Consider the following 17,775-nt stretch of genomic DNA (forward strand, 5'->3'; position numbering starts at 1 on the left):
ATCAGTCGCCGTCCTCGCGCTGATAAAGCCTGTCGACCTTTCTATCGCATTTCAATCGACATTATCCAACTTCAGGAACATGGCGCAGTATGCTACAACGGTGACGTGTGGGCATTGCATGCAGTGTGTGTAGACTCCGCAACAATCAATTCAATCCGGTCACTCTCCTAGACCCACTTACCTATCTAGGTAGGGCTTAAACTCCTATAGGTAACTACTAGGCTTAAAGCGGTAATCAATCAATCCAATCTGAACCTTCTAGGACCCACTTAATTGATTGTTGCGGACTGTGAGTGTGTGAGTACACGAAATTTCATGAGATCTGTACTCTCAGGAGTCGACACAAAGCTACTGTTGTTCCTGCCATTATTCGACTCATTAACAAGATTGAAAGAGTATACAGCTACTAGGTAGCTATAGTCTTCATAGATAGAGACGTTGGGTATGGCAGAGCTGAGGCACACCTCGGTTCCTCTGCTCAAGAAGAGCTATCATCAGCAGGTATTAAGGTAGAAATAAGATCACCTAATACTCCAGCACAGCTAGGGGGTGCAGAGAGAGCTAGAGCCGTAATTGTTACAGTCGCCAGAGTCATCCGTATCCATGCTGGTCTACCTAAGGCACTAGCTAATGAGCTAGTCTGTACTGCGGTAAGACTCCTCAACGTCACTCCGACAAAGGCTCTTGAATGGCGTACGCCACAAGAGATGGTCACTGGCATTCGACCAGATCTATCACGACTCCATATCATTAGAAGCCGTGGATTCATACTTGACAAGCATCTCCTAAGAGGAGATAAACTGGAGAAGCGCACCTTTGAAGGATTCCTTATTAGATACGACGCTTCGAACATCTATCGAGTCTAGATACCTACCACGAATCGAGTTATCCGTGTACGAGATGTACGCTTCATTGATAAGCTTTACAAGGAGAAGCCATCAACAACACCCGTAGAGCCTCGCATTATCGAGACGGTCCACATTCCTAAGGAGGAATACGATGGAGATACCATTGTCGTTGCGCAGCCTGTACGACAACGACAGGAAGCAATCACTACGCCTGTCCTACCACTAGATCATGTATCTAAAAAGGAGTATAATGGTGACACTATTGCAGTGTATCAGAAGCCTGTTCGCCAACTCCTCTCTCCATCTCCTACACCCGCTTTCGAAGGACAAGATCGAAGTCCTTCTCCTGATCCAGTTGAACAACAACTACTGCAGGAGTCCTCTGCTTTGATGGACTCATCTCCACACAGGACACCTGGGGGGTGGAACAACTACGACGACGACGCTGAGATCTACATACCAGATCGACATCAGAACAATGCTCCGCAACGACGAGACCCGAATCTCTTACAGGACAACATCATCACTAGCAGACGACGTCGCCAGGCGCACTACATCGAAGCAGCCCCTGACCTTTCTAAGTACTTTGCTTTTTCTGCTACGATTGCGCAAGCAAATGATGCTATCTCAGCTGCATCACAACCAACGCGATCTGATCCTACTCGCATTCATCGCGATAATCTTCCTTCTCCACCGCATCACTGGAAGGAGCTCAAGCACCACCCACATAGAAAGCAGTTTGAGGCTGCCGCTTACACTGAGTTTAGTGACTGCTAGAAGAAGGGCACTTTTGCTAAACCAGACATTACAGCAGACAAAGCAGATGCTGTACCTCTTATGTGGGTATTTACCTACAAATTTGATGAAGATGGATATCTTCTCAAATACAAGGCTCGAATTGTCGTCCGAGGAGATCTGCAGGATCAGTACGGCGATACGTACGCAGCTACTCTTGCTGCTCGCCTCTTCCGAGCTCTTATGGCTCTTGCATGTGCTTTCAACCTTAACGCAATACAATACGATGTGCCAAACGCGTTCCTTAACGCCACACTTAATCGTCCTCTACATGTACGAACTCCGGATAGATTCTAGGATAGATACGGCCAGATTCTTCGACTTCTGCGCGCCCTGTATGGCCTGAAGGAAGCTCCACGCTTGTGGGCTCTACACCTCCAAGCTTTACTGCGAAAGCTTAGGCTACACCCTGTTTAAGGCTTCCCATGCCTTTGGATGAACGATCGGATAATCCTGTTCTTCTACGTGGACGATATCATCATCCTCTATCACCCCGACTACCAAGAAGATTTCGAGAAGCTCGAACGACAGCTTATTAAGCTCTATAGCCTGCGCCAAATGGGCAACGTTAAATGGTTCCTTAGTATTCGAGTTGAGCGAGTTCTTGCTAGCCGCCAGCTCTACCTAGTCTAGGATGCGTTCATCAACAAGGTCTGCACTGAGTTTGACCTTATCCGCTCTGATGGAAGATACCCTTCCACGCCTCTCTCCTCTACGTCGAGGCTATTACCCTACGATGGAGTGTCTGATCCTTTGCTTACGAAAACCTATCAACGTCTTGTAGGCAATCTGGCATATATTAAGATCATGACGCGTCCTGACGTCGCACATGCCCACTTAATCCTTTCACGGTTCCTGATCAATCCAGGACCAGTTCACCTCTCGGAGATCAAGCACGTGTGGCAATACCTGTACGGTACTAGGTATCTGGCCATTAGTGCTCGAGGGGGTGAACCTACCCAGACGTTTGCAACAAAGATCAACTTAACACTGCCTACGTTCTTTGGTGCTGCTGATGCATCATTTGGAGACGACGCAGAGACTCGTCGGTCATCTGCTAGATATGTATTCATACTCTACGGTATGCCTATCGACTGGAAGGCTACTGTACTTCGATCAGTCACCCGCTCTACTACTAAAGCAGAGCTCTACGCTCTCTCTGCTGCTGGCGTTGAATCGCAATACTAGGATCGTTTCTGCCGCAACATTGGCTTCACGCTTCACACCAAGAAGGCTCTCTGGTGTGACAACGCTCAGACTGTACGCCTCGTACAAGGCGACTCTAATCGAATCTAAACTAAGCTTCGTCACGTCGACATTCATCAAATGTGGCTCCGCCAAGAGGTGGAAGCTGAAAGGATTACTATTAAGTGGAAGCCTACTGCTGAGATGCCTGCTGACGGCTTCACTAAGCTACTTCCTCGTCAGAAACACGAGAACTTTGTCAGACAGCTGGGCATGAAGGACATCCGTCATCTCATCGTCAAGGACGTGCCATGTCCTGTGCCTCATCCATAATCTAGTATGCATCTCTTTCAATTTGTTTTTGAGGTATCCATCTAATATGGAAACCTCAGGGGGTGTGTCAGCCCTCAGGGGGTGTGTCAACTAGAATGTTCTACTATCGTCACAGCTACGTAACACACTGCTGATCTGGAATGCTCCAGATACTCTACTTCATGTATATAGTCGCTCTCTGCAACTCTCTCAATAAACCAACCTTCTCTCTCATCTCTCCTCCGATCCAACAGGTAGCTATGTACTTAGAGAACGGACGGATAATGCTTGGAACAGAAGAAACACTTCCTCCACCTATTCTAACCCTAAATCAACCTCTGTAAAGCTTTTCACTGTTAATAGCCCGAACAGTTAAGCCGTAAATTTAAATCATGGTATATACAAGCCACCGCAAGCTATGAGGTGGCTGCCGTTAATCCAGATAGCTCTCGGCTCACAAAGCATGGCAACTGACCACGCAACCTCTTCCAGAGTTCCAAACCTTTTACTGACTGGAGTGGCAGTGGCAAGTAATTGGAGGTATTTTTTCGCAGGCTCTTCCACGGTGTTCCAAACCCGGGTTTGCGTTGGGCCTGGTGAAATCGAGTTTACTGTGCACCCGTAAACGGGGGGCAGTTCCTTCGCCCAGACGCGCGTGAAGGCTTCTTGCATGCCCTTCGTTCCCGCATAGATCGTTTGGTTTAGGGGGCCCGTATTCGACGAGATACTAACAATATTGACGATGCGTGAATCCTTAGGTGTCAGATAAGGTAGAACGCCCTGCGTCATCAGAAAGTAACCACGCCCGTTAAGGTTCGTCGAGAGGTCCCAGTCAGCCAAGGTCGTTTCCTCGAGTGGCTTGTTGATTGCAACTGAGGCATTGTTGATAAGATTGTCGATACGACTATACTCCTTCACAGTCTCTTCAACAAGAATGCGTGGCCCTTCTAGAGTAGAAAGGTTGGCTTCAACGACAATTTCTGAGGTGTGTAGTGAGGAGAGAACCGTTTCTGCATATGCCTTCTCAGCCTTCCAAGGGTAATTGACCACAACATGAGCTCCCTTATCGGAAAGCTCTCTGGCAATGGCTTCGCCAATTCCGCCCCCAGCTGAGCCCGTGACGATAGCGACCTTGCCAATAAGCGTCTGTTCTACCATTATTATTATTTATTGAGAAGCTGGCACTATTAGTAGTAGTATGACTACCTAATAGAGCGCTCTCTAAGGCACAACGGTAGTGGTGGTACGACTCGTATTGTATTGACTAAGGAGCTATTCACACGTTCGTAGATCCGTGTTGCGTGCAGCTGCGTCCAAGCTCCCCGCTAGGACCCACCTGCACGTGTCACCAATCATGTGACTACTCCTCCGCTTGATACCACCAAGTCACTTACGGACTGTATTCTCAACACTCCCCCACAGGCCTTACGTGACTTGTTCTAGTGCCCTTCATCAATAACTCCCAGCATCTTCTTAAACCTTTCGAAAGCAACTCTCTGCAGTGGCTTAGTCATTCCGTCGGCAACCATCTCGTCAGTCGGAATATAAGAAATCTGGAGCTTCTTCTGCTCAGCTAGGTCTCTAATGAAGTGGTAGCAGATGTCAATGTGCTTAGAACGTTCGTGCAGATGCGGATTCTTCACCAGTGCAATCGCTCCCTGATTGTCACCGTACATCTGGACTGTGATACCGTTCTCATTGACGTATTGGTGCAGGCCGAGATCTCTGAGTACTTGAGCTGCCCACTGTCCCTGCTTGGCGTACATGGCTTGTGAGATGTACTCAGACTCAGCACTTGAGGTTGCCACTGACTTCTGCTTCTTTGCTGCCCAAGAGAATGGTCCTCCATAGAACATTCCGACTCCCCCAGACATGCTCTTCCGGTCTGTCTTATCGCTTGCCCAGTCAGCGTCGGTGTAGATCCCAAACTCGTTTTGGTGATCTCCTCCTGGACCGAAGCGAATCTTCTGCTTTACTGTTGACCGTAGATATCTCATTAGATTCTTTAACGCAGTCCCGTGCATCTCTACAGGGTCTCTCATGTACTGGGCTAGTCGTCCAAGTACAAAGGCAATGTCTGGTCTCGTGAATACCATTGCGTACATTAAGCTTCCAATAATCTGTGAATATTGTGTGGAGTCGATTCTGGCGTCTTCAGGAGTAGCAGGCTTTAGGTGTTCGTAGTCTGCAGCAGGGATCTTCTTTGACTTGTACTTTGCTGAGGTGATACCATACTTATCTAGGACTGTCTCTAGGTACTGCTGTTGATCGAGGTAAATAGCTTTGTTAGCTCTATCGCGGGTGACTCTAACTCCAAGGATCTTTCGAATCTCCCCCAGGTTCTTGGAGTTGAATCTCGTAAGGAGCATTTCGTCGAACCAGGCTAGGTCTGAAGTGAGTTTCGCGGCAGCAGCAATGTCGTCAACATAAACCAGTAGTGAAATACCTCTGCCTTTATGCGTGAATAGGCAGGGGTCTGCAAGGCTCTGTGTAAAACCGATCTCAGTTAAGAACCCCTTAAGTAGCAGGTTCCAATCTCGTCCAGCTTGCTTAAGTCCGTAAAGACTCCTCAAAACCTTCAGAACGTTGCCTTTCTTAACTTTTACCCCAGCTGGTGTTGTGAGGTAGATGTCTTCTTTTAAGTATGACTCAGTGAATGCGTTCTTGATGTCCCACTGCCAGCATTCCATGCCCTGTTTGGCAACAGTAGCAAGGAATAACCTTAAGGTGTCCATTCGTACTGTCGGGGCGAAAGTCTCGGTGTAGTCAATCCCGTGTTGTTGACTGAACCCTCGAGCAACAAGTCTGGCCTTGAACCTCTCAATCGTACCATCAACTTTAAGCTTGACAGTAAACACCCATTTTGTGGTGACGAGGTTTGCACCCTGGGGTGGAATAAGCTCTTCCCAAGTTCCGTTCCCCACAAGAGTCCTGATCTCTTCCTCAATTGCCTCTTTCCACTTCAGTGCGTTCTCTGGGTCGCTTATAGCTTGTTTATAGGTCTGAGGGATTCTAATGCCTTTAACTTCTGTTGCTGCGAAAGCTTTGCCGCTAAGTTCTGCTCGTCCCGTGACATCGAGGTTTCCACTTACAATCACCGTATAGAAGGCTTTAACAATCGTCTCGTGTGCAGACTCTTCATGGTGGTGCGTAGATGTCGGGATTTCAGTTGTGGGGTCTTCGTCAGCTCGGCTCTCTCGTAGGACAGCTAGCATAGCTTTGACAATTTTGGCTTGGCGATGTTCATCCTCCATGTCGTCAAATGTATCTCGCTTTCTCTTTTGGGTCCGAGTCCTGAAGTGATACCTAGCTGATGGTTCGGCTGCTACTGGGTTGGTAACTTCGTCTACCTCCATTTCTTCGCTCTCATCCTCTACTGTTGGCGCGGGTGGAGTGATGGTAGGTGATGGGTGCGCAGGTGCTGGCGTAGGCGGCGATGGTGGCGGCGGTGATGGCGGCGATGGTGGCGGCGATGATGGCGGCGGCAATGGCGGCGATGATGGCGGCAGTTCAATATCAACATCCAGGGCGTCGGGTTTAGTTAGTTGATTTAGGTTCTTCTTTGGTCTTCCTCTGGCTTTCCGTGGGATGAGCTCATTAGATGTGCCCATTGGACCTGATTTGACTCTCAAGTTCAGGTCTATCTTTCCCCCTGGCACCTTCTCATTAGTTTGGATGACGCTAACTCTATGCGTATATCCAAGGTCAGGAGAGTAGACTTTGAACTGCTTGTCTGTAGTTTCAGAATATCCCATAAAGACGCCTGCTCGACCACGGTGCACTAACTTGTCTAATCTCCCTTTCGCTGGCAGCGTCTTTGGATTGAGATAGGTGTAACACTTGCTCCCCCAGACTCGTACGTGGTCTACGCCTGGGCGTTTCCCTGAGAATACCTGCTCTGGAGACGTGGGTTTTCCCTCGACCAGCGGTCCTGTTGGCAGTCTATTGCGGATGTAGGCGTCAGCCTCAGCGGCCTCGTCCCAGAACTCAATAGGAAGTTGTGCATCATCGAGCATTGCCCTCATTGCGTGTTCGGCAGTCTGGATGCTTCGCTCCACTGGTCCATTTTGATTCGAGCTCGCAATTACGGTGTAGTCGGCCTGAACCCCGTCTTCAGTTTCCCACTGGTTTATCACAAGCTTTAGTTCTGGCGCATTGTCTGATCTGCAGGCCTTCACCTTCTTCCCAGTCTGGAGCTCTACCTTTGCCTTCCATCTGCGTAGCTCTAGGATAGCCTGGTCCTTGGTTTTCAGTGGTATCGACCAGTTCTTTCGGGAGTGGTTGCAGATTATTTGCATAAGGTAGTTATTTCCGCGGAGTGATGTAGGGAACGGTCCAGCTAAGTCAAGAGATACTAGTGCTAGTACCTCCTTTTTGTGTTCTGCTAGGATTTTGTTCATCTTATTCCTCATCTTGCCTTTAAGGCATGGGTCACAGAAGCGCCTGTGGGCTGGGGGTACTTTAATCTTTTCAATTGTCGTTACCTTATACAGGTTTCGTAGCATTGCTGGGCCGTAGTGAGCAAACCGTCTGTGCATTAGCCTGTAGTTCCGGCGATCTTTCTTCGTGGACTTGTCTTCTTCGGATTCGTCTGGGTCCTGGTCGGATTGTGTCTCGGGTTGTGTCTCCTGACTTTCCTCCGCAGTGCTTTGATCGTTGCTGTCGGTCCGAGTCTTGCCTGCAATAAACGCCTTTCCTGAGTACTTGCTTGCAATGTGGCTTACGATGTACAGACCGTCCTTCTGTGCTGCTTGTACTGCGATTCTTGATTTGTCCTTAAAATACATGTTCTTGTCATCAAAAATGCCTTGAAGTCCCTCCCTACACAACCGTCTTGCTGCGATTAGATTCACGCCGAGCTTAGGTACGTAGAGAACCTTTCGGAGTAATCCTGTTGTCCCATCCAGTGCCTTCATCATAACAGTACCACGTTGGGTAGAATGAAGAAATCCTCCCCCAACCTGGATAGTGGTGAGCGGCGTGCGCTTTAGCGGTCCTCTAAACAGGTTTCTCTTGTCAGTCATGTGTGATGAAGCACCAGTATCAGCAATCCAGTTCGCCGGTGTGCTTTTACTAGCTTGTTCCGCAGAGATATGGCAGTGTTGCGTACATTCTGTTTCCACGGATGTAGACTCGTGGCTGGTCTCGCTGTCCGTGCCTGAGGAGCCATTGTCCGTTCCAGAGTCAGAATCCTGATTCTTGGCTGCGTACCCATGCTTGCGCCTCGAGGTTGTCTTGACTGTAGGCTTGACAGGTTTGTCAGATCGCTTCTTGTTCTCATTTCTAGAAGGTCTCTTCGACTTGGCTGCGCGTCTCTCAGCTCTTTCGTCTTTCTCTCGAAGTTTTCTTCCGAATTCCTGAATTTCACCCTTGTATTTGCAGTCTCGGGCCCAGTGTTCTCCCTTACAATGGAGGCATCCTGTGGATGGGCCTAATTCAGGCGATGTAGAACGGGGGCGGTCGCGCATCGAGGAGTCCGAGCTTCTATGGTCATTCGGGTGACGGTACTTCGGGAATGCTACATTTGCATGCTCAGCCGTGTCGTTCAGTCGCAGCTCCTTCGTGCGGAGTGCAGCAATCTTTTCGTCAACCGTGAGAGAGGTCTGGACATCGAGATAGTCGATTACTGATCCGTAGCTTTCTGGAAGAGCGCGTAGCATGATCTGGAGAAGTGCCTCATCATTGTAGAGTCCCTTGGCAGCAGGCTTAGCTGCAATAATCTTGCGGCGGTATTCTTTTAGCTTTGCCCACGTGTAGTCGACATCCTTCTCGTCTTTCCAGGTGAAGTTCTGAAGCTTGGTCATGATGTTGTTGGCTGTCAACTGATCAGTCTTTGAGTACTTGACCTTCAGTGCGGTCCAGAGGGCAGATGCAGTCTCGTACTCGTCTGCGAGAGCGTCGTCATCATCAAGGAGACTGTTTGTGATGTAGAACAGTGCCTTAGCCTCATCCTTGTCGTATTCCTTTGCCTTTTCAGCGTTCCATGTACCTCCCAGTCGTTCGAAGTCGCTTGTCAGGCCTAGGACGCTTGCTTGTTCTGTAGGGTTGACAGTGCCGGCCGGGTCTTGAGAGGTGTTGGCAGTTGATGTGGAGGTGCCAGCTCCATGTCGTGCAATCCAGGCGTACGCGTGCTTCGTGACTTCGATAGTGTAGAAGATTCCCTTTCCCTTCAGCTTCAGTTTGTTATTGCGGAACCATTTCTCGTGATTCTCCTTCGTCAGCTTTGGGATCTTAGGCTCCTTATCGTATCTGTCGTCGCTGCCCATCTTCGCGGTTGTGCTTTTGACTGTCTGTGACGCGTCAAATGCCGTAGTTGTGTGTGGTTTCGAGGTGTAGGGGGTGTTTAGTGGGTTTGTAAACGTTTTGGCGTCTGCGCCCTTCAGCTTTCTCTAGCTGGAACCGTATGCTCGTTTTCGGTGTGTGAGAAGCTCGTCTCGTCTTCCGTGTGCGAGAAGCCCGTCTCGTCTTTCGTATGCGAGAAGCTCGTCTCGTCTTCCGTGTGCGAGAAGCCCGTCTCGTCTTTCGTATGCGAGAAGCCCGTCTCGTCTTTCGTATGCGAGAAGCTCGTCTCGTCTTCCGTGTGCGAGAAGCCCGTCTCGTCTTTCGTATGCGAGAAGCTCGTCTCGTCTTCCGTGTGCGAGAAGCTCGTCTCGTCTTCCGTGTGCGAGAAGCTCGTCTCGACTTTCGTGGCTTCAGATCACCTTGATCTGGTGGGTCGCCGAACCGTAGAGCACCGAGCAACCGGGCTCATAACCTATTGAGAAGCTGGCACTATTAGTAGTAGTATGACTACCTAATAGAGCGCTCTCTAAGGCACAACGGTAGTGGTGGTACGACTCGTATTGTATTGACTAAGGAGCTATTCACACGTTCGTAGATCCGTGTTGCGTGCAGCTGCGTCCAAGCTCCCCGCTAGGACCCACCTGCACGTGTCACCAATCATGTGACTACTCCTCCGCTTGATACCACCAAGTCACTTACGGACTGTATTCTCAACATTATTATTATTATTATTGTTGGAAGGCCTTGTACGATCGTACGGTGAATAACAGTAGCTAAGGTAATCTTGTGTATTGGTATTCTGGTGTATGATGATTCTACGAATGTGGGGGCTACGAAGGTATACATAACGTTGGGTCCGAGTTGGGCCGAAGTAGGATCGAGGCGGTACATTGGGCCTTATTAGGCGACACACCGTGTGTATGCCGACACTGGCAATCTTTTCTTATTGTAACGACTGATGTAAGGAAAAACGGGTCTTCTAAAAAGAACACACTGAGAGGGATTCCAAATAGGCATATGTGCCTACTCCGTAGGTCGCTGCACAGATCCCTCTACTCGGATTGACAGCTTGTTGCTTTCGATGAAACGTTCTAACGCGCGATTTGGTGTTGCTTTCGTGAATGCGTCCGCGGGGTTGTCCTCTCCGTTGATCCAGCGGATCTCAGTGATCTCGCGACGCTCGTATGACTGCCGAAGCGCCATGATGTCGATCATCAGTCGCTTCTCAGCAGTTGTTCCGAGTTTGACGAGGCATTCATACAAGGAGTATGAATCCGTACACACAATAAGTGGGATCGGTGGTAGACCTAGGCGTCCTGTAATCATCTTGAGGGTTGTCAGGATAGCGATAGCGATGTCGACACCGCTAACCATGCCGTACGTTTCTGAGGCAAGAACGCTCCGGGTAACGCGTTTGCATTTGGTCGAACTCCAATGGATTACGTTACCACGAATATCAAACGTGCTGTCTTGTCGACTCGACTCATTCGCAAGGATAAGTAGGTACCCTAGCTGTGAGCTAAGGTCTTGGTTGTTCGCGAAGGATCCGTCTGTGAACACTACCAGCTTTGCTGTAGCGAGGTCGAGAGGGACGTATCGCAGGCCTCGTTGTATGCTCTCAGATTGCCACTGCAGCCGGCGGTTAAGCTTCACGTATTCCGTGTCCTTAGGTTGTTGTATTTGCGCAGCCGCGGAAAGATCGAACGATGCTTCAGGTTGGCATATCGACGCAATGTACGCGCCACGCGCGCGCTGCTCCATGTACTTCTGTGCTCGGTTTGCTGCCTTCGGATCAATAATTTCGATCTTGGCACCTTGTCCCTTCTGCGTAAGTAGAATCGTGTCTCCGCGCAACGTTAGAGTACATCCGTTGAACTCGAGTGATACTTCTTTGGACAGTCTCTCCTTGGGCTTGGCTCGAAAATTGGCTTTCTGGAGCGCAGCGTCTTCTGCACCAGAGAATGCAGGCGTCCCAATCGCGAGAGTATCGTCTGTCTGCAGGCCCACTATTCCAAACGCTTCCCGTCTCCCGTTCGTGATCAGGAGGCACGGGTCATACGTTGATGTAGCCATGTCGAGCTCCTTGCAGTGGTGTCCTTGGTACGTAGCAAACCAGTGGACTCCTGCTTCCGCGATTCCATAGAGTGGCTTGATTACGCGAATAATTGTTCCCTCGGGATACTTTGTTATAAGCTCCTTTGGGAGGTGCGCTAAAACCGTGCGGAATAGCTCTGTTTGTGCCTGTGGGTACGCTTGCGTGATATCTCGTAGTTCCACAACCATGCCCTCATCGAGTAATGCAGGCGCTAGGGCTAGAATCAGGCGTTGGCTGGCTCGTTGGATGGTTGGCGACTGCGTCAGGATCTCGTGTTTGCCCTCGTCATTGTAACCTTGAACAACGAGGCGTGATTTCTCGTACGGGACCATGGTCTTGCCTTTGACTTCGCGGACCATGCGCGATTTAAAGATACGATACCCGCCGTGTAGAGTTGGGTCAAACAGCTCAAAACTGAATACTCCACGGCCGACGAGGTCGTCGATCTCCTTCTGATCGGATGCTTCGAATGGAGCGCCCGGGACGTTAATCACGCCGTCATTGCGTAGCTTGACGGCCAGGGCGTAATCGTCCTCCTCCTTCTTCGACAGGTACTGCACCTTGGGCTTGTTCTTTGATCCAGGTGGGCGGCCCCGCTTGCGCGGCTGAGCCGCTTGGGTGGCTTCCGCCGGTGGTACCGGTAGTGGCGGTTCATCAGCAATCGCTTCGTCTGTGGTCGGAGATCCACCTGTGCCTTGATCTGCGCCGTCTATCGCTGTAGTCAGATCGCGATAGTACGGTTTTACGACAGTGGATCGGAACGTCGTTGGGCCGTTGATCATGTCTACAGTAACATCGTGGTCCTTCATATCGATGACTCTATACGGCCCTTGCCATCCATTCTTCTCGCGCCATACCATCACCTCACTCTGAAGAGGCAGTGATAGTACCCCGTCTGTGGTAGGCCCATTCCTGGTACCAAGTGCGTTGCTCACTGCATGTTCCGCTGCAGCCTTCCGCAGCGCCCTCATCGCTTTCTGGATTGCCTCTGCGCGATGGGTTATCGAGGGAGATGGTGGTGAATCCATGGATATCCGGGGGTATGCACCGAAGACGAGCAGCGTGGGTACGAGCCCGTCTGGGCCTGCGGTGTCGTTGACGGCCTTGACTGCCATCTGCAACACTGCGGCGTCGCTGGTGCCAGTGTCAAGCTCTGTCCTCAGGATCTCGTACGCGCGTCTGAGCGGTGCGTGGTATCTTTCTACCTTGCCGATAGACCAATGGGCCTCGGTTGGCACTTGTTTACATGTGATTCCCATGATCTTCGCCTCTGATCTGAATTCGACTGACGCGAAGTTAGTGCCAGCGTCGTGGGTGACGATATCTGGCGGCCCTTGATATGTATCAATCCAGAGCAGGCGGAGTGCTTCCCAGGTGTCTTTCGCGCTCATAGACGGTAGAAATCGCGCGCCGTTGAATGTTGTAGCCGAATCGATCACGTGAAGCACTGGTTTCCCACTCAGATACATCACATCTACGAGGATCTCGAAGTTGAATTCCCGATCATCTTTCAGCCTAAACTTGAATCGGCGCGGCGCTGGATCATGCGCTTGGCAGTGATGGCAGAACGTTTGGATCTCTCGGAGCAGCCGTTCATCCACGTCCTCGTGTCCTGCGCGTTTGAGCAATCGTATCAGCCGTTCGACGGCTGGATGCCCGAACCTCCGGTGTAAGCGTCGGAGCTCAGTCTCCGTAAGGAATACGCGCGCGCGCTCTGCCTTGCTTAGGTGGAACCACGGGTGTCCCCATTTGCGAATCACTGGAAAGGTAGCTTTTCCTTGTACCAGCTGGTCCGTAGTATTGTTGAAGTACACGTGGAGCCGGTCCATGTCTTTCAGACAGAGGAGAAACGGGGTGGGTGCGTTCAAGACCTCAAATTTGATCTTTCCAATCTGTGTCGATACATGTGCGGTTCCAATCGAAGTAGTGACGCTTCCTTTGCCAAATTGCACAGATGCGTTTCCAGCAGTAGACGTATCTAGAGTTACGGTGGGGTCCTCAGTTTGGAGCGCCAGGAACTGCTCCTTCCCGGCTGTCGATACATTTGAGGCACCAGTGTCAGGAAGAATGCCTTGGTACGTGATTCGCGAGTATCGATCCTCGATAAGGAACTGCGTTGCGGGCGTAATAGGCTCCTTGCACCTGTAGACGTCTTCTCCGGTCACGTGGTGCAGAAAGGCCTGATCTGTGAGGTACTTAACTGCCAGTCTTTGGTCTTCATCATCTTCGTCTTGCTCCTCTAGGAAGAACTGGTCGACTTCTTCCCCCTCGTACGCGACGAGAAATGTGCTAAACTCCATTTGCTCTCCCGTAATCGCGCAGTGTGTGATGTACTGCGCTTTTGAGCGTTTTCTTTCTTCAAGCGTATGGTTTGTGGACCAACAGCCTGTCTTGCTGCAGACGTAACATTTCTTGTCGATTTGTGTGTTGACTCCAGAGCGGTGCTGAAGCCCACCGCGTCCGCGGGTGAATCCGCTGCGTCCACCACGAGGGTTGTAATTCCCTCGCAATCTTCCAGAGCTGTTGTTGTTGTACCGACGATCCAAGTAGTACTGGCTATCCGTATCCGCCTCAGTGAAGTTGACGGAGACGGTCATGGCGAGTGAGTTTTCGATTGACGATCGCAGATCTCCAAACAGAACCTCGCATTCTAGAGACGGCTTGTAGAGTGCCATCTCGAGCTCCTTCACGCCTCGGCATGCTGTGATTACAGTCGTTCGGAGCGCGTATTCTCCCATGTACTGCTGTCCAAGTGCTCTTTGACACAATTGGAGCTTGTCCAGCATGATGTCAAGGACCTCGTGGAGGTTCTTTTCGGGGTTCTCCCTGCGGACTTTGACAAACGATGTCGTCGTCCAGTCCGCGTAGTAATGGCCGTGGTTGACGTCTGTGTCGAAGTGGTTCTTGAGCTTTGTGTAGGCAGTCAAGAACGTATCCATCCGCTGATCGACGAAGTGGAGGTAATACTCCTCTGCGCGGCCGTCGAGAATCCGTGGAAAGACTGCATGGAACTGCCCTGGCTCGATGTCTGCGTGATAACAGATGCTGTAGAAGATCTTCAATTTATCGTCTAGGAGGTCGTACGGCTTTCCCGTATACTTTTTGTCTCGGTCCCACATTTTCACGAAGACATTGATCGTCTTAGGATCCAGTTTCTCATTGCCAAACTCGATTGGTGGAACTGCCTTGTACGGGTCTGTTTCACCAGAGGGCACAATTGGGGGAACGCTCAGTCCCTTCGGACGTTGCGGGTATGCTGGTGTATACTCGCGGAATCGGTCGAAGTTGTTGTAGGTGAGGGGAGGTTGCTGACTTTGGACGCGCTGATAGGCTGGCTGCGGTGCGGATTCAGTTGTCTCTACAGGCTGGCTTCGGATTGGTTGGTTTTGGGCTTTCTCAATCGTTTTTGCTAGCTGGTCCTGAATCTGTTGTTCTTCCTCAACGGTCTCCTGTCGTCCTTGCACACGGGCGTGGGTCTGGTCTTGATCGCGGGTTTGCCGACTGTCTACGTCTCGGCCTCTTGTCCTTACAGGCGTTTGGGTTCGGCTCTGGGCCTGGCTTGATAATCTCCTGTCTGTGGACTGTACTGATCCTTCACTGCGTTGTTGCCGTAGTGCCCGCTCTTGCAACATGTGCGCAGCTGATCGTGTGTCAAACACAGCCGACTGGAATACGTCCTGAGGCCATTCTAGGTACTCCTCCATGCGTAATAACCTAGCTAGAGACTCACTAGGTGCCATATTAATACGGCCAGTATACACTCCCTTAAAGCGGAGGATCCGCTTTAGTTCCTTTGTGTATATTGGCTGGGCACGTAGGAACATTGCCTCTGTCCATCCTTCAAAGTCCTGACGGAACTCCCAAAAGAGTTCTTCATCTGCTGTTGGTCGATCTGTATAGTCCGCAATCGCACGCGCAATGTACGTTGTTGCTGTAGTAATCCCTACCTCATCGTCTGGAGCTTCAACGTTGTCCTCCCAAATCTCTGGATCGATGTGATGCCATTCTCTTGGTTTTATGTTTGTGGTCCCTAGTAGCGCCTCTAGTGTGGGTACCACTCTTCTATTACTGCTCGCCATTCCTACTGCCGGCGTCCTGGCTACCGGTGCTCTTTCCGATGATGTTCTCTCTCCTGCTATTGTGTTCTTGTTGACGCTTGTTGCGCTAGCTGCGTTCGCTAGAGATGCGTCGGTGGTCGTGGGTTGTACACGGGTCAAATCTCAACCGGTCGGTTGGCGCGTGTATAGACGGCGTCTTGGAACGCTTCTGATACGGCTGTAACGGTCGGTCGCTAGCCACGAACGACGCCTGATATAGCTAACAGTGAGCTTAGCATAGATAACTCCGCCTTGCTGATATAGGCAATCTAGGGAACGCGCGGGGTAAAGAATCTATCTCTTCTTAACCTAACTGTCTGTGACTGCCGTGCAATCACTGATCAGTGTTGGAAGGCCTTGTACGATCGTACGGTGAATAACAGTAGCTAAGGTAATCTTGTGTATTGGTATTCTGGTGTATGATGATTCTACGAATGTGGGGGCTACGAAGGTATACATAGCGTTGGGTCCGAGTTGGGCCGAAGTAGGATCGAGGCGGTACATTGGGCCTTATTAGGCGACACACCGTGTGTATGCCGACACTACCGAAGTTTCTTAGAAACTCGGTACTGCAAAAACTTTGTAATTCAACACAGTTTTAAATACCTGATCCTGTGAGACCCTAACAGGCCAATTAAGCGATAGCGACTCCTCAGCCTTAAGCGCCTCTAATTAGAGGAAGATTAGGCAGCTAGTCGACTACGCTGTAGCTGATAGAGACTAGAGAAAGATCTCTAAACTTAACCAAACGATCCACCGACTCTCAATTAGATTAGTACTAGCTAAGCATGAGAATGTGAGACTCAAGAAGGCTCTCATCAATGAGAAGAAGCGCAGGAAGCGAGGCAAGGCTCTGCCTCTAGAGGCAGGTGAGGACTATCACGGTAGGGCTGTATTCTGGTCCCCAAGGAAGGTAAAGGAGGCACGTGATCGCCAGCTCCAACAAGGGCTTAAAGAAGAGCAACTACAACACCAGAAAGCTGAAGCAGCTCGCCTACGCCAGGAGAGGAGGCAGGAAAAGCTCCAGGCAGCTCAACAGAGGCGTGCAGCAAGACTAGAAGCTCAAATAACAAGGCAGGAGAAGAAGGCTCGTGAGGCTGCTGATCGAGCCTCACGACAGGCAGCTCGCAAGGCTCAACAACAACTCCGGCAAGCTCAAAAAACTGCCCAAAGAGGCAAGAGGAGGTGCCTCAAGATAGCTACTAAGGCAGGTTCAAAAAAGAGAGCAGCTGCGCAGCCTCAGGGTAGTAGTGAGGCTGCAGGTACTGCAGCAGGCCCACCACCATCTCAATCACGACACGGCCGAGCAATCAACACAGTCCGCAACAATCAATTAAGTGGGTCCTAGAAGGTTCAGATTGGATTGATTGATTACCGCTTTAAGCCTAGTAGTTACCTATAGGAGTTTAAGCCCTACCTAGATAGGTAAGTGGGTCTAGGAGAGTGACCGGATTGAATTGATTGTTGCGGAGTCTAGCAATCAAGTTCCCAGCAAAATATAGATAGCTATATATATTAATTAAGGCCTATAGAACTCAACTCTAAAAAAATATCGCGATTATAGCTATCGCACGTGGCTCAATAGCTTCATGTTGTGCTGTCGATTTTGGTGTTCGGGTGGATGGTCACGCCGGGTGGATGGTTACGCCGGGCGCCTCGGTAGTATAACGTGCCCGTGCGCGAGACGCCCGGATTCGCGAGACGCCCCGCCGAACACCATCTCTGATGAAGGTGGAGAAAACGTGCGTGAACTTGTTGTATTGGAGCTACGGGAGAAGGGAGAATATCTATGGTGCGCGCATGGAGCAGCTGACTAATCAGTGCCTGGCCAATCAGAGCACGGGAAGCCTGATTCACCGTGAATACTAGTGAAGGCTCTCACCGCGTCTCGACACCCTTCGGGTCCGTTCATTCCCACTTGCTCCACCACATTACGTTGTGGCATAATAGGATAATTGAAGTTTTGGTGGGGTCTTGGCAGAGTGACCAGCTCACCCGTCTGAACAGCTCACCCGTCTCCGACGTTATTTGAGAACGCTTGGGGCAATCTAAGAGTCCGGAAGAGAAAGTGTCCTGTTACACCGTGCGTCCCGGCACGCTTGGATCGACGTTACGCCGGCCAGCTCGGTGGTGCTAACGGCAAGTCGGCTTTATAGGAACG

At 50.5% G+C, this 17,775-nt stretch overlaps 6 protein-coding genes across 6 annotated transcripts; 3 read left to right on the forward strand and 3 right to left on the reverse strand.

The window, feature by feature from the left end:
• Nucleotides 1–444: 444 nt before the first annotated feature.
• On the forward strand, nucleotides 445–1,940 carry PtrM4_134390 (uncharacterized protein; the record flags this gene model as incomplete). Its single annotated transcript, XM_066109181.1, has 4 exons — nucleotides 445–501; nucleotides 543–860; nucleotides 930–1,614; nucleotides 1,660–1,940. 4 exons carry the CDS (start codon nucleotides 445–447, stop codon nucleotides 1,938–1,940), a joined length of 1,341 nt encoding a protein of 446 aa, XP_065961173.1.
• Nucleotides 1,941–2,078: 138 nt separating this feature from the next.
• On the forward strand, nucleotides 2,079–2,831 carry PtrM4_134400 (uncharacterized protein; the record flags this gene model as incomplete). The annotated part of the gene is made up of 2 exons (XM_066109182.1): nucleotides 2,079–2,243; nucleotides 2,277–2,831. The coding sequence occupies 2 exons, from the start codon at nucleotides 2,079–2,081 to the stop codon at nucleotides 2,829–2,831; spliced, it is 720 nt and encodes a 239-aa protein (XP_065961174.1).
• Nucleotides 2,832–3,530: 699 nt separating this feature from the next.
• Nucleotides 3,531–4,298, reverse strand: PtrM4_134410 (uncharacterized protein; the record flags this gene model as incomplete). The annotated part of the gene is made up of 1 exon (XM_001942338.1): nucleotides 3,531–4,298. The coding sequence occupies one exon, from the start codon at nucleotides 4,296–4,298 to the stop codon at nucleotides 3,531–3,533; it is 768 nt and encodes a 255-aa protein (XP_001942373.1).
• A 281-nt stretch (nucleotides 4,299–4,579) lies between these two features.
• Nucleotides 4,580–9,406, reverse strand: PtrM4_134420 (uncharacterized protein; the record flags this gene model as incomplete). Its single annotated transcript, XM_066109183.1, has 1 exon — nucleotides 4,580–9,406. The coding sequence occupies one exon, from the start codon at nucleotides 9,404–9,406 to the stop codon at nucleotides 4,580–4,582; it is 4,827 nt and encodes a 1,608-aa protein (XP_065961175.1).
• Nucleotides 9,407–9,519: 113 nt separating this feature from the next.
• Nucleotides 9,520–15,596, reverse strand: PtrM4_134430 (uncharacterized protein; the record flags this gene model as incomplete). Its single annotated transcript, XM_066109184.1, has 3 exons — nucleotides 9,520–9,821; nucleotides 9,865–9,905; nucleotides 10,450–15,596. 3 exons carry the CDS (start codon nucleotides 15,594–15,596, stop codon nucleotides 9,520–9,522), a joined length of 5,490 nt encoding a protein of 1,829 aa, XP_065961176.1.
• Nucleotides 15,597–16,147: 551 nt separating this feature from the next.
• Nucleotides 16,148–16,962, forward strand: PtrM4_134440 (uncharacterized protein; the record flags this gene model as incomplete). The annotated part of the gene is made up of 2 exons (XM_001942343.2): nucleotides 16,148–16,180; nucleotides 16,339–16,962. The coding sequence occupies 2 exons, from the start codon at nucleotides 16,148–16,150 to the stop codon at nucleotides 16,960–16,962; spliced, it is 657 nt and encodes a 218-aa protein (XP_001942378.2).
• Nucleotides 16,963–17,775: the final 813 nt, after the last annotated feature.

The sequence above is a fragment of the Pyrenophora tritici-repentis genome, chromosome 7, assembly GCF_003171515.1.
Source record: "Pyrenophora tritici-repentis strain M4 chromosome 7, whole genome shotgun sequence".
NCBI classification, from domain to species: domain Eukaryota; kingdom Fungi; phylum Ascomycota; class Dothideomycetes; order Pleosporales; family Pleosporaceae; genus Pyrenophora; species Pyrenophora tritici-repentis.